This window comes from Pantherophis guttatus, chromosome 4 (assembly GCF_059756535.1).
Source record: "Pantherophis guttatus breed Tessera chromosome 4, ASM5975653v1, whole genome shotgun sequence".
Classification (NCBI taxonomy): domain Eukaryota; kingdom Metazoa; phylum Chordata; class Lepidosauria; order Squamata; family Colubridae; genus Pantherophis; species Pantherophis guttatus.
In genome coordinates, this window is record NC_142066.1 from 131,191,132 (window position 1) to 131,207,450 (window position 16,319).

The 16,319-nt window shown below is 32.8% G+C and overlaps 1 protein-coding gene across 13 annotated transcripts in view; it reads right to left on the minus strand.

Moving 5' to 3' along the window:
- ARMC3 (armadillo repeat containing 3) overlaps positions 1-16,319 on the minus strand; it is a 117,096-nt gene that overhangs the window by 13,646 nt on the left and 87,131 nt on the right. For all 13 annotated transcript variants that reach the window (XM_087892807.1, XM_060685038.2, XM_060685034.2 and 10 more), the window contains 5 exons: positions 11,928-12,080; positions 11,712-11,817; positions 4,084-4,333; positions 1,671-1,807; positions 447-615 (listed from right to left, as the gene is read on the minus strand). In XM_087892807.1, coding sequence (XP_087748933.1) covers positions 447-615; positions 1,671-1,807; positions 4,084-4,333; positions 11,712-11,817; positions 11,928-12,080 — 815 coding nt within the window. The remainder of the gene's footprint in view (positions 1-446; positions 616-1,670; positions 1,808-4,083; positions 4,334-11,711; positions 11,818-11,927; positions 12,081-16,319) is intronic.

Below are 16,319 nucleotides of genomic sequence, written 5' to 3' on the forward strand. Positions count from 1 at the left end.
GATTGTATGGATTCAAACTCATGTTCATCTTTCAGCAAAAAAATAAAAACACCATATTATATGATCAAATTATAAAATAAGCAATAGTAATAAAATTATTTCTGAAGTTTTTTAATCTTTAAAAAATAAAGTAACATATACATTAATATTTTTAAAAATCCAACTGAGAAAAGTGTAACAAAGTAAAGTATTAAAAAGCTTCTTTGTATATATACTTATAGTTAAGACAAGAGCAAATAAACCTCAGTCCTATTTATACTTGTGATAATAAATGTTTAGCATTTATCCTCACATGACCCAGATAGTGGGAAGCGCAGTGCATTTTCGTAAATGTGAAGTCTTTTCTTGCTGTGATCTCTTATGTACTGGTGATGTTAACTAATGATCTTTGTTTGATATGCAGCAGTTCTATAAAGACTCTTAATGTATACTTAAAGCAAGTTTACCTGTCCATAGTCATAGAATCCATCCAAAATTATGTTAGTTGATGCTAAAAAACCCATTTGACTATATTTTTGTGGAAGATTGTGATCAAGTATCTTTTCCAATGCTGCTTCACTGAAGTTATTTTTGCGACCAATAGAGAGGTTAATTTCATCAAGAATATCTAAAGCACTTTAGCAAAGAAACAAAAGAAAAGAAAAAAATTACCAAAAATATTGTTCCAATTCATTACAATATTTCTCCTATTATACTGTAATCTTTTACAAACAATTTATACAGTACTGAAATACATCTGATTTCACAACTGTATCGACCAGCCTTCTCTAGTTCTCTGGAGACCATTCTCACAAAATAAAACAGATAGGACAAGAGACGAGTAAATTTATATGATAGTAAAAGTAGTCAAAAGATACCAAATCACAAAACCAACAGTCTTGTGTAAAATATCAAAATTTTGCTCATATTCCAAAAGTTCTCATTGAACTTGCATTAGATATCCTAATCTCAGGATATTTGGAAATATTTTATTGGGGATACCAACTGGAAGTAAGGCAAGCTCACTGGTTCTGTCAGTGCTGTTTATGATCTATGTGTAAGTCTAATACATGACTAATCCCTTTTTGCCATTATCTAATTCTCTCCAACAATATTTACTTGGATTTAAGCAATTGAACCTTCATCCCCAGCTTACATCCCTTAAACTGATGCTATCCTGATGTATTGGTCCACAATTTTTATTACTTTACTGAACATAGCCAAGCACAATCATGTGCCACAAGGATTCATTATTTATATGATACCTACAAAAGAGTGTTTATTAGTGTGTTCCAATTATCCTATAATAAAACAGATGAAATACAAAATCTAACAATACAAAAATTAAAAGGCCAACATGACTGAAGTAAAGATACAAAAAGGCAGCATTAAAAATATAGTTATAATAAATAACAATAAATTTTAAAATAAAAAACATACTTTATATTATGAAAAACACACCCTCAGGCACAAAACTATCATCAGGCTTCTTTCAGAGAAGGGACTGTGTTAAAAATGAAGGTGTGACTGTTGTGGGATGAGTGATGAAATGGAATATCTGATGCAACATGTTGTGCCTAAATATGGATACACTATAATACAACTTGGAGACAAGATGGATGTAAGTCAGCATTAAAACAAAGATCAGATCCTACCACCATTGACACTACTACTTTGGCATCTCAACTCACCCCAGCCTGGTCATTTCAGCTGCTGTTAATTCATCACTTGCACAAACCATAACAGCCCAACATGCATTTCTTCGGACTTCATCATTCTTAGAATGCAGAAGCTTAACAAGAGGTTCAAGTCCACCAGAATTTCGTAACTGAAAGACAACATTTGTTTGTTTGTTTGTTAAAATTTATTTATTAAGTCTTGCTATGGGACTACTCAACAATAACAAAACAATAAAATTTGAAAAAAATGATAAAAATGTAAATATAACAATAGCAAAGAAAAAAATAAACAATGGAGGTGCAATAATATGAAATTAAAAGAAGATGGGTGGAGTGGGAGCAGGAAGTGTAGGGGAGAGATGGGATCAGCTTATTAGTCCAGCAGCCACCTCCAGTGATGCTATGCTCCTTTATTGGGTCCCCGGGCCAATCAGCAGAGCCAGGTCTTCAGGCCCTTTAGAAGAAAGGAAGGGAGGGGCAAACTTCAACCTGGGGGACAGGATGTCCCAGAGGCTTGGTGCTACAGCAGAGAAAGTTCTTCGCCTGTATCCTGTTAGAGTTCCTTGACTGACAAGATACTCAGCAGGCCTCCTCTGCTAGTACAATAGGACAGGCTTGTTATATATAAATATCAGTAGGTTGGCAAGGACTGCACTCAACCTAAGGAGCAAAATTGCTGCCAAGAATACTTACTCAATTAGGACTGGATAATTAAGGCTATACTTATAGTGAAATAGCACTAGAGATTTCCTTTCTAGCCAAGGTAAGGTAAATCCTCCAAAGAGAAATAGAAGGACTTGGCTTTTTCCACAAGGACTAAGATAGGTTTGAAGTACCTACTAATGAGACCGAATGTTATAAAATTATTTGGTCTCAACCACAATTGAGATTGGCAATTTTATTTTATTAAGCAAAGCAGTCACCAAGTGAAACTGTGACTGAGTTTATGACCTTGATTTAGCTTTCCTTTGTTTTGCCCGCAAAGGTCATAATGTTACTTTTTTATCACCATGGTATCTATGAATGGTCACTGCCCAAGTAGTCACTAACCTACCTGTAAATCAACAAAATGGCTAGAATGCTGGCAACTGCTGAAGCTGCTAATTACTGGACTTTCCTACTTCCTGCTATTGCTCTCCCTTACTGATTCCTATTCACTTTCTATTTCTGAACAAGCAGCGAAAGAACTGATGGATGTAGCTGTTAACTTTCAAAAAAGTGGTGCAGAAACATTATACCTTGAGAGAGAAGCATGTGAATGGGTAACATCAGAAAGAAAGAGGTAACTGGCTGTCCTGTGGAAGGAAGTCTAACAAGAATGTATTGCAGTAAAATAGTGCCTTTCCTACAATCTGAAACCTCATCTATCCACCAATAAGAAATGATATTGAAGCTTTTTCAAATTAGTTAGACACAATTTGTAATAACAAATTTGCATGCTTATTGAGAAGCAGATGGATCTGTGAGTAAATATATCAACTAGAACATAGCAATTGCATTAGATGTTAACCAATTTTAAAATTAAAAATTATAAATTTTGTGTTTAGAGAGCTAACAAGGTTGCCCTATTGCCAATCCCGGAGGTCAAATATATGCAAATAGCCTTAAACTGACTAGTAGCATTGAATTTCAGAGTAAGGTTTCTCTTTATATTACTTGACAGGGCTGTGCACAGCATTCAAAGAGGGTGTTTTGCAAAGGAGGTTGTGTGGGGAAAAATATCTCTCCTTAAAATCTTAAAGCAGCCATGTCTGTAGCTGGTTTGCATTGCTGGCAATCTCAGTAGAAGTACTGTCTGTGCATCCATACACATGAATAGACAGCTGGAGAATAGCTTTGAAGCAGCCCTCAGGCTTCCAAGCAAAGCAGCCAACCAAAAATTTTCGTTGTACAATAAGCTTTACAAAATGCATCTTCAAAATGCTTTCCACAATCCTATGATTTTATCACAATTCTAAATGGAAAGCCTGATGTCTGGGTATTTTTTTACATGGAAAATATGAACTTTATAACAAAATAATTATGTGCTTTGTGTTGATTACACCCATCATTTTTTTCACCATGAAGTATAACAAGGATAAAATTTCTCCTTAGGATTTATATATACTATATAGCTAAACGAAAGCTGATCTTACTTAGATACTTTTTTCTGTTTCACAATTCAATTTCTAACCTGCTTGCCTTTTGAAATTTTTCAAATCTGGCTGAGAAGCCAAAAGGTAACTAGCATGAATATAAGCATTGTAAATTGTTTATTGAAACTGACAATTTTACACAACCAGGTATTAGAGATCCAATATTAGAGAACCAAAACTTTGACCTTTACCTAGAAATACAGTAAAATATGCTGATCCAAGAAAGCTGTGTGATATGAAAAATGCCAGGATTTGTTTTTCCTAATATAGAGGACAGACATATGCCTTACCTCAGTTCTGGCCTCAGTATCACAGCCCATAGCAGCCACAGCAAGAGCTGCTCTGCTCTGCACAATACTGTTAGTGGAATTCAGTGGTTCTACAATGGCAGTCATAAAACCATGGCTTTGGATGGTGAGACGTAATGGCTCCTGCATGGCTAAGTTTGTGAGAACAGAGGCAGCACTAGCCACGGCACCATCTCTTTTACAGCTCAGAACACTAATTAGCGGTTCGATGGCTTCAGCTTCAGCAACAGCACTAGGAAATGGGAAAGGAAATAACCGCAAAGTTATATTACTCTTCCCCAGGCGACTTATGGTAATTAAATCGTGCATAGTGAAAAGACAACAATAAAATGTCAATAAAACTAAAACATTTTCAATGAAAATATAAGAAAAAATAATGAAACTTCCAAACTCCGTTAGTTAAAACATTCAGCCCCAGTAGTATTAAAATCTGATTCAATTACAATTAAATCCAGACTTGAAAGATGATATCTCATTCAGAGAAAGGCTTGAGAATATGAATAGGTCTTGAGGACTGTTAGTAAATGGCTATTTGTCTAACTAGTTGGTCAGGCAATATATAAACCAACAATGTATGTTTGCAGTCAGAAAGGTATTATATTGCTTTAAGACTGTATTGCATCATCCTGTATCCTGATTGGCTAAGCTCTGTAGCTAATGTACTTAAGGGAAGTCTGAATCATGGCTTGTGTGGATACTACACCATTTTACCTACTTATTTGCTGTAACTCTCTACCTGATCTCTCTGCATGATCACTGTTTGATCATAGCTACATGTTGCTTTCTACTATTTATTGAATGTTTTGATATTGAACTTGTTCCTGTTTTGAAACTCAGGAAGAACTGTTTTATTGTGTATGACTACAACTGGTAAGAAGACTTTGTACTTGAAATATCCCTGGATTGATCTTTTAACTCTCGTCTTATCTGTGTATGACTTGGATTGTTTTTGGACTTTCCTTTACTTTATTCTAAAAGTAAATGACTACCACAACTCAGTGTATTTGTATGTTAACTGTGATTGTTCACAACCATTCCCAGTCGCTTTTCATGCGTATACTCAAAGGGTACTCTGCTCAATAACCCACAACATCGGTTATGAGCCAAGAATATCTTTAGTTCTTCAATCGTCAGTTCTTCAATCTGACATGGTGGCAGCCCCTTTCCTATAAATTCAACTGTCTGCTAAGCACAATGAAATCTGGCTTTCCAACTTTCTATTCACTTACTTTTTGCATTCTAATCTTAATATTGATCCAATGTTTCATTGTATAGTGTTATCCACAATACATGCAATGAAGTGGATTCCATTACAAAACCTATTTATTTGCATATATTTTATGCCACATATTCTCAGAATTGGTTTCACTGAGTTTGATGTGATTTATATTTTCTGTACAATAAACTGAATTGAATACAGCCAGATCTACAATCTAGTGAAGCAGTTTAGTCAAAATCTCAAAGTGGAAATTTTCTATGAAAGACTCAATTAAATAAAGTACAGAAGCAAATATAATTGTGAACATAAGAATTCTTTTATATAATCCAATGAACTAGTAACTTTTAATATCCTAATAGAATTTTCTTTCTTAGATTATAGAGAGACCAAGAACAAAAAATACCGGTACCTAAATAAATTTTTTATCACAAAGTCAGTTTTTAGGCTTCGGCAAGGCAACTTCCTTGATTTCATCTATTTAAGCAATAGAAATTTAAAATAAGCAGGAAGTAGCAAATGTCCCTCACTCCAATCCAGGCAAAGATTTTTTTTTTAAGTGTTATGTCTATTTTAAGTGGAAAATATTTTTCAGATTGAATGTTGATAATAGTAACTAATTTATGATAGAAATTAACTGATAGCCATAGGGTTTCAGGAGCCATATGTTGATACACTAATCTTAAGCAATGTTTTATATATGTTAATACTGTCTTTACTGTCAATTAATCTTAGTAGAAGTAGAAGTCCTATATACATCTATGTGGAGATTTCAGGAAGTAAACACTGTACAAATTCTGCATGTGTGAGCACAGACCTTCCTATTAAGTTGCCAATATCTGTGTCCCATGCAATGAAATTTCCTAATTTAAAGCCCAATTTAATTACCTGAAAATGTAGTTTAGGGTTAGGATTTAAGACATTTTTTCCATGAGACCCTTTTGTAATCCCACACATGGGACTTACTGTATTCTGGTGAGCTCAGCAGGAGCTTTCTTCTTGCACAAAGAAATGTTTCTGATATTTCTAACAGGTATTAATAAATTCTATAGGCTGTCACTAGGGGTCACTGTTATGTCATATTAAGAATCTAAGTATTACTCTATTGAAGGATAATTATGAGAAAAGGTTCCAATGAAACATTTATAAATTAGGCAAATAATATAGAAAAATGTCAAGTTATTTGCATAAATATTATTCCATGTAAATTCCTAAGTGTTATTATTGAAAGTGTGTAGTAATATTTAATATTAGTGTGTTTCAACAATAAAGATATCCATAATGTGCTTCTTTGTTTGTTTATTTGGATCTTGGTTTTATTATTTTTTTTGAATAATTCAAGGTGGTGAACATATCCAATACATCTTCTTATACACATACTTTATATTACCGAGATTACCAACACATATTTGTGGCATAGAGAGAAGATCTGAAATTGTTCTTTGAAGATTGCATTTGGAAACTATACTTACAACACTACTAAAAACTTCCAGTTATATTTGTGATCTTTCCAGTGAGCAGAAATACCTGCTCTTTGAATGTAGTGTCGCTTGGGGAGCATTCCAGCTATGAAATCCAGCAGTTTCTGATAGGTTCTGGAGAACCGGTAGCGGAAATTTTGAGTAGTTCGGAGAACTGGCATATACCACCTCTGGCTGGCCCCAGAGTGGGGAGGGAATGGAGATTTTGCAATATCCTTTCCCTGCCACGCCCACCAAGCTACACCATGCCCACCAAGCCACGCCCACAGAAACAGTAGTAAAAAAAAATGGATTTCACTACTGGAGCATTCCAACTGTTTTTCTTTTGTTTTGGTTCAAGAAAATTAAATTGAAGCGCAGGTGGAAGTGGAGGTGGAGGTGGAGGTGGAGGTGGAGAAGGAGAAGGAGAAGGAGAAGGAGAAATAGTGGTTTTATCCAATCTAAACACCACCTAAACTTCATTCCTCATGAGGAATAACAATTTGTCAGACCATTTTATGCTTCTGATAATCTGATATCCTAAATCAATTGTCTTTGCAAACAACTACAGATTTCCAAGAAATTATAGCAAATATGAAGTTTCCAACTGTTGCATAATTATTCCTCTAATCTTCTTCGTTTAACAGCTGTTTACACTGGCAAGAAGCTTTAGCTAATACAAGATTGATAAGGCAACTACATCTTACATTTAGCAGCTTATGTCTGATGTGTATTCTATAGCTGTAGAAATGAATAGATCAATTATCTCAAATAACATGTTTTCAGGAGGAAATTGTACAATGGCCAATAGATGGCAGTAAAGCTATAAATTAGATACCAAGCCATGAAGAAAATGTTTGCCCACTTAATCACTGATCAAGAACCTACTTTGAATACCACGCATGATTTTGATTATTTCCTAATTCGATTGTTAGGAAATGGCCTATCACTGGCTCTCTCTTTGCTAATATTCAGAAAAACAGCTAAGGCAATGCATAGAAAATAACATTTGCTGGGTTACTATTATCTTCGGTATGTTTATTTTTATTTCTATTTTTATTGTTAATTTTACAGTTGGTTTTAAGTTGGTTTATTTGCTTTACTTTTTAGCTGTTCTGACAGACTGCTGTTTTTATTGCTCTTGCTTTATTTTATTGGCTGCTTTGACTTTGTGAGTTACCCAGAATGTTTGGATGGAATTGATAATAAATACTTTATCAAATACAATAAACAAGACATTGAATGAACTTTAATTCCTCCCATCTCCCCACCTCTATCAGAGTTGTTGAACAGGTCACAGGAGTTGCCAATGAAACATATTATTAGGTTCAATCATTTAAGATTTACAAGTAATATCAATAAGGAAATTACATTTTACTTAGCTGGGTAATATGTTGGTAATAAGCAAGATTGGGCTTGGTTAATGTTTGAAGGTGGCCACTAGGGAATTCCAGGTCTGTATTCTATTCTGGAAAGCCAAAGAAGAAATCAGAAGACAGCAGTGGCAAGCCACTTCCATTCTGCTGCCACAAAAACTATATAAATAGGTTTATAACAGCACCTGTTATAAAGCTGAGTGCAACTCAGAAATCTTTATTTTTAAAGTAAAGAATGGATTGCTTGGTTGATTGACTGATTTGGAGTGCTTTTATAACTCTTTGCTCATTCTTATACTTAGCAACACATTTCCAAATGAAAAATGAATCATTTTACATTTAATGCACTAAATGATCATAAAATAATTCTGGCCTCAAGAGTTTGGGTAAAATTACTGTCAGCATGTTAGCTGACAAATTAAAAAAGTTAATCACATTAACTTGCTTTTGCCTCTGTGGTAGAGCAGTTTTTAAAATTAAAAATTGGCATCTACAAATTATGCTAGATATGGAAAGAAAAATGGCTTTACCACAATTTCATACCGTTTTAGATCATGGAGCATATACATGTAGAATGTTCTAGATTTAAAATGATAAAATATTCCTCAAATCAAGATTCTAGTAATTAGTGATTTTCAGGGAAGAAATTATAGACTGATGGCGGCTCTGTAAAAAGCGGAGTTGATGAATGCGGTGGAATAAAGGCCCATCAAGTAGACTAAATATTTGATGATTCCTTTCCAGACAAGGAGAGGATTCAAGATTATCAACAAGTGTTCCAGACAGCTACTCCTCACTAAGAGATAGCAATCTCCAGCTGGTTAGAGGAAATAACCATCTTGCTCAAAGCACATCAAAGTCTTTGAAAGAATAATAAGTTAGCATACTTCCTTTTCTAATCATTTTTGGAAATTGCTTTGCCAACTGTTCTACAGATGTACAAGTCATTGGACTGAAAGTTTTATAGCTCCAATTGAATTTTCTTCAATCCTTAGTGTAATAAAGTTTAACTACAAGTTTAAGAACTTTTTTTGGTCAAAAGATAGATTAAAACGTTGATTTTAGAAAGTTATAAACAACTAATGGTCCAGATAAACTTGAAATAAGATTTTTGGAATTAATTATAAAGAACCCTTCTCATTTGAATTTTTTGGGGAAAAAACAGATTTTAAAAATTGGACATTAAAGAGAACTAAATATTACAACTAAAGGAGAACCCTCAAATTTTATTTTCAGTGAATGAAGCAAAATGTTTTAATATATTGAAGGAAATTTTTGAACACTGGACCCAGAAACTAATTTTAAGGATCCTCTATTAATAAGTAGACTGTGTTTAAAAGGTGTCAAGAAGAATGTTTTATCTGACAGGATTGAAACTAAATGGATTTTAAAATTACAGGTTACAAGAATGATGTGGAAAAAGATGATTCATTGGACACACAAAAGAAATGGGCTAATATCATTAAAAGGGATATACAAACAGCAAACTAAGACAGTATTCTATAATGGATTTACAAAAGAGGTTTGTTAAAGTTTTGAATAGTTTTGTGAGAAGAAACAAAGAAAATATGAAAAGAAATAAAGTTCTAAGTTATTATTTGAAGGGACTGAAGACTAAGAATGTTAGATGTAAGAGGAAGGAATATAACAGTAGCTTATTTGATCAGGGTGCTGACATCAGGATTGTTTTATGATTTATAGATAAAGATAGGATATGGAAATATTTGTTGTTATTTTAAAAAAGGTGATAACTTACTAAATTATTTATGCTTGTGATGTAGGGGGAAAGTTACTTTTCTATTTCTTTTCTTTTACTATATTTATTTTATTTTTCCTTCATTTCATTTTTTCCTTTTTTCTTTCTTTTTTGCACCTTCTTTTTTTTATAATTTTATTCCTTTAGTTTCTATTAGTTTTTATTGTTGTAATTCTAATCTTTAATAAAATTACTATATAAAAATATTTTAGTAATTAGCAATCACTGGAGCTAAGCACCAAATTTATTCTTTTCTCAAATGAGATTACAAAAGAAAAAGAAACTACATGGATTCACTGTCTAGAGAATAGCTTTCATAAGTGAATCCTCAAAAGTTGTATCAATCATGTTTACAATAATTTCTAACTGTAAGGAAGAGAAGAGCAATTCTAGAAAGTCTGGGCCCTGGAGGCACAAGGCTAGTTGAAAAGCTGGCCACAACTGAATTATAAGAAAGGATTATCAGAGAATATCTATTTCATTTTTCCAGAGAATGGATGAGTAGATAATGTCTACACAAAATGAATAATATTTAAACTAGTTATTCAATGTGTTAAGTTAATGTCAGTAGCTATTAGAATTGAGTGAATAATTTGTGACATAAAATGTACTGAATACATTAAGGCTGTATGAGCCAGTAGCCTTTTCCATTTTATTTACCATTTGCAAAAGTCTAAGAAGTCTTTTGCAAATTTGACTACCTTATATCCTTTAAAAGTTTGATTACTTGCTCATTTGACTGTAGTATTGTAATATTGTAAATTGAAGAAAAAAATATCTCCATATCTGTATATGTGAATCCACACACTGACCTGTTTTCATTATGTTTCCTGCTTGAGCCCATAAATATATGCCAATAACAGCAAGATAAAGCAATGTATCTAAAAGAAATTAGGTTGTCCAATCTATAGTTATTTGTTTTCTTATAATATTGTCCAATTGCCAGTCAAAAATTCTGATTACATTTAATCAATCAAAAGAATCTTAAAATTTCCCTTATTTTCATTTCAAATAGAATAGTGAAATAGGTCACAAAGTGTAATTAGAGAAGCTTCAAATTTTTGAAAAAACAACTAAGCTAGGATTGAACCTAATTTCTTAAGTGCATTTTACAAAGATAAATTTACAGAAGTATATTCATCATATATAACACTGATAGGTTCCTAATAAAATTCAGTCTATGTAATAAATATCTGCACTACAGCCAAATTTCCTTGATGACAGAAGATATTAATATCATTTTTTTTCCTTAGGCAAATATTAGATATTTTGTTTTCAGTGAGCTGGATCCACTTCTATTTAGCAAATATTCTTAACCGCATGCTCTTTAATGCCCTTTGATGAATCTAAACTGTATTGGATTAGACTGTTGACATTTAAAATTTGGTTAGCGTTAAAACAATATCTATACATATTCATGGCTGTTATAGAATAGGGAGATTCCAAAGTAACCCATCTTCAACAAAATGTAAACATTTCTAGGGAATCCCTTTTTTTATTTTTGTGCTTAGCTTTTCAAACTTTCCAAATATACAAGTCTGCAAATTTTCATGAGAAAAACATCCCCAGACACAAACTAAAATCGTAATACCAATTAATTATAGTTATATTTTATTAATACACTAATAATAAAAAACAAGCATGCAGTCATGCTTAATTAAATGGCGCAGAGATGACGTGAAATGAAATAAAAGTCTCAAAGCACTGTGCCAAATTTCCTATCAATTGTATAAACTAGAAAAATGGAAAAATATATTTCCTGATTAAAGTGTCTAACCATCCTCTATTCATGTTGATCTTACCTTACATTGGCAGGATGGGCGGTTGTTAGATTAACCAGAGCTGTAGCAGCAGCTTCCTTTACCTCTTCATTTTCGCTGCTTAGCAACTGAACGAGCTGGGGAATTCCTAAGAGAGGAGAAATGTATATAGGCAGTTTTAAATTAACTATGGAAACATTGTAAATTGGTAAATATTTTCTTCTGGATTATAATTCCATTGTCACCATAACTATTTACCTAGAGCTCCAGTGGTTTGTTTACTAGCTAAATTCTCACACATAGCAGAGATGGCTTGAGAAGCAGCTATTTTGGTTCCTTCGTTATCCGTTCCCAAAAGAGTGATAAGACATTTTTCAACTTCTTGTTCATTCAGGATTTTTCTGTTTTCGGCTGTTTATAAAGAAAAACAATGTTATCATAGATACCAACCTTTGGTTAAATAAGATGGTACATGGGTAGAAAGAAAGCAAATATCCATTTCTATGCAGATATTGTTGCCAGCAAATATTAACATTACTATATTAAACTGTTAAAGTATCAGCCTTTAAACAGATTCAAGCATGGTGAAGACTGCAGAAACAAAGTAATCTTTATTAGAAAGAAACCTATATTTCTAATCAGAAGCTTTAAGAAGTGGGTTTGTAATATTAAAGAGTATGTCCACTTTAAACAAAACATGCATCTGTAGCCCTCAGATCTATTCTCACTAGGTTACAATGCTTCCACTCAATTAGTGCTAATAGGAGCCATGTGTATGGAAATTAAAAGGTCATTCTTCCAGTAGAGATACTGTGTATTTGACAGTTGCAGTGCTAATCAAATTAATGCACAGGCTAGATACAATGGAAGAGTGGTTAAAAAAGTGTTTTATTCCTCTTTCTCAGATCCCTTTACTCTCCATGCAAGTCCAGACTAACAGAAAGAAATAAAAAGGTTGTTAATGTGCACTGTTCCATCACCTGATGCTAAGCATTTATGTGAATATAGTATACTTTGACATTATTGTACTGGTGTATTCTTCTTGATGTATTTAATGTAGTCAAACTCAATTCTGTACTCACTCAGGATCAGAATGAGTGGGTTTGCCACCCACAATTCTTTCTAAAGTGATGAATAAATTGCAAAGATTGCCTGCTCCCTATCCCACCCATATCATATACTATTAGAATGTGGAAAATTCAATGCTACCGTTAATGTTATGTATTCTAGCTAATACCTAGAAAGGCGTTATGGCTTTTAACTTAGTTTGTGAAGAATGGGAAACATAACCTAAAAAATATTCTAGAATGCAAGTTATTATGAGAAATGCAGATTTTTCTATATCAATACTGCTTCATTTAATTTGAGCATACAAATATCCTGAAGCATTATCTCCTTTTCTTCCGAGAAGTGACTGAAAATTAAAGTTTAGCTTTAACATTTTAAAATAAAAATGTAACTATCATATATTATTAATTGTACTTCCAATTCATTGCTAAATCAAAATAAAAACCATAATTGTTAAATGAAATAAATATTTACTGCATTTAATATATTTAAGCTATAGGAAGAATACTTTTTGTGTAAAATAATTATCCAATTGATTCTAATGGCATTATTTCATTTTCAAAATATAGTATGGACAAGTAGCTCTTAAAATCTTTTTATCATGACTGAAATGTTATTTTGGTGAGAAAGACACAAAACAGGCCATTATTGGTGGTAAGTACACTTTGGAGTCTTTTAAATTATTGATACATTGTTTTAATTAATAGTTCAAGTGAATTCTCAGGACATCTCAATGGTTTTGTTCTCATTTGTTCCTTTATTACTTAACCTTTGATGGCATATCTCAAATTTCTCTGTCCCTCCCCAGGGCAGTCTTTAATGGATGCTTGTGGGGACATACTAACTTGATAGTTTGGCAATATGAACCAATAGATTAATTCTGGAATGGAAAAAAATGGCATTCTTAAAAGAAATCTTATCTTTAGTTTAAAATATTTATTTCATATATTATAATAAGAAATCAATATATTTTTCATTAGATGCCTATCTACTTCATGTGCTTAGATAATTTTATTTCTATGCAGCTTAATAGGGAATTTTGTGGGTGTTTGTTTTACGTAAGACTATTGAACAAAAGAAAGCAGAAATAAGGTTTGCCACAGCAGCCATATTCAACAGCAAGCATGCTAGAGAGGGCATTAATTGGGATTACAGATTGGCTTGACTCATAATGGACTTTGCCTCTGGCTTGATGCTTGCCAAATTTGTGTGTAATCCCTAGAAGTGGTCTCTAGAGGATTCTCCATTCTTCAATCATTTGATTTTGATATAGCAAGTTAAACTGCACATTTCTTGGTATCTGGAACAAAAGTACATATTATATTCTTGTTTTTCTTGTACAGAATAGTCATGATAAAAGGATATTTGAAATATTCATTGCTTTGATTCTGAAATTTGAACAAAAGGAAATAAGTTGAACCTTTCCCGAGCTTAATAAAATAAGCTAAGCTAATAGGATTAAAAGAAAATTAAAACCACAGAAAAACTAAAAAAAATTAGTGACATTAAAATGATAGCACAATATTGTTTCCATGGAACAAGACTGAAATTCTCCCAAAGATTACATCCAGTTGAATATAGAATGAACTATTTATCAAATTAGTAAAACTTGCTGGATACCACTTAGTAAAAGTAATACTAATACTAACAATTGCTATAGTATGATAATAACAATATAGGATGACAATTACCCTTCAATGCATAACAAATAAAAATGGATACTTGTTTAATAGTTTGTTCAATATATAGCCAAAAGCACTCTGAATTAATTCAAATTCATTCTCAGAGTAATTAATTTATCCTCATATTAAGAATTACTGCCTGAAGGCTTCTATTGTTTTTTACATTATTACTGATTATATTCTGGCCTGATAAAATAAACCCTGATTCTCCAAAGTATTGTCTGTGGTTGTTAATAGGGGGTTATGATAAAAGTCAAGATAGTGGCTTTGATCATAGAGCTGTAACCATCATTTCTTGGTTCCCCCATGATGCCTACTGAGCTTTAGGTTTCAACTGATTTTATTTTTAGATTATTTTAACTAAATACTATACTATAAAAGTACCTGAAACATTTACTTTGAGGAGGTAAACAGCAGCCTACAAAGTTAGGAGAACGGGGAGCTATCTCATCCTTTTCGCCTTCTACTAAATCAGTGTATTTATTTTAGTGGCCATGCACACTATGGTAGCCATTTTATAAAATCGTCATAACATTGCTGACTGAAAATGGTTGGAGACTGCATTAAATGGTGTAATAGTATATGCCTAAACAAGAAGGCAAACTGAGGTTCAGAAATCAGCTCCCTAGTTATTCTTCTCCACAGAAAGAACAAGAAAACTCCAATTGTTTAAATAAGCCAATTTCATTTAGTATTATCTAAAGATGGAATATTTAAAACAGAACAGCTTTTCTTAAAACCCATTCTTTGCTTTGTGCAACTGTCAGATTTCTCAGAATGTGAGACCAAGTCCTCTTGACTGCATGAATAGAAGGCATCCAGTAGGCTTTACAACAGCAGCATCGTCTTGCTTGTTCACAAAACACCTGAGATCCAAGGTCTGAACGAGGCCTCAACACTTTTCTTTTGCTGTGACTCCTGGAGCCTTCTTCTACCACAACCATTGAAAACTGACAGTATATTCCTTCCATTTTGAGGGAGGAAATACATGATAACTGTAGAATAAGTCCTAAAATAGACCTAACATAGTAGAGAAAACCAAAATCCTCCCTAAGTATCTGCATCTATATAACATCAATGGGCCTGCTTGTTTTGCATCCATATAACCTCTATAACCTGAATGAAGACTCTCTATAACCTGAATGAAGACTTTACAAAACCACTTGAAATCCAGAAGGGAACAAGACAGGGGTGTCCTTTATCTTCTTTATTATTTATTCTACTGTTGGAATGTTAAATAGAGATATTAGACCAGATAACAGAGCAAAAGGACTACAAATAAAAGTGCATAATTACAAATTACATGCATTTGCTGACAATTTGGTATTGATTGTGCAAGACTCGTTAGAGAACATTGAATATGTTACAAGGAAGATTAAAATTTTTGGAGAAATGGGAGGTTTAAGAATAAATAAAGACAACAGTACTGATTAAGAACATAAAGGTGGAAGATCAGAAGAAACTGGAATTTAGAATTGTCTTTGAAGTCATGAAAAAGGTATAGTACTTGGGGGTGACTATTACTGAAAAAAATTCTAAGCTTTATTACAGTAAAATATGGAAGGAGATAAAATTGGATTTAAATAGATCCAAAAATTAGATTTGTCATAAATGGGAAGAATTTCACTAATTAAAATGAATATACTACCTAGAATGTTATTTCTGTTTCAGACTGTACTGATATTGGTTAGCGATTCTACTTTCAAACAGTGGCAGAAAGATATATCTAAATTTATTTTGCAAAATAAAACAACAACAATTAAATATAAACTGCTACAAGATTCTAAAGATAGAGGAGGTCTGGTTTGTCAGATCTTAGATTATATTATGATGCTAGTTGTCTGGTATGTTTAAAAGATTGGATAACTTTTAAAAAATTCAAGGCTGTTAAACCTCAAAG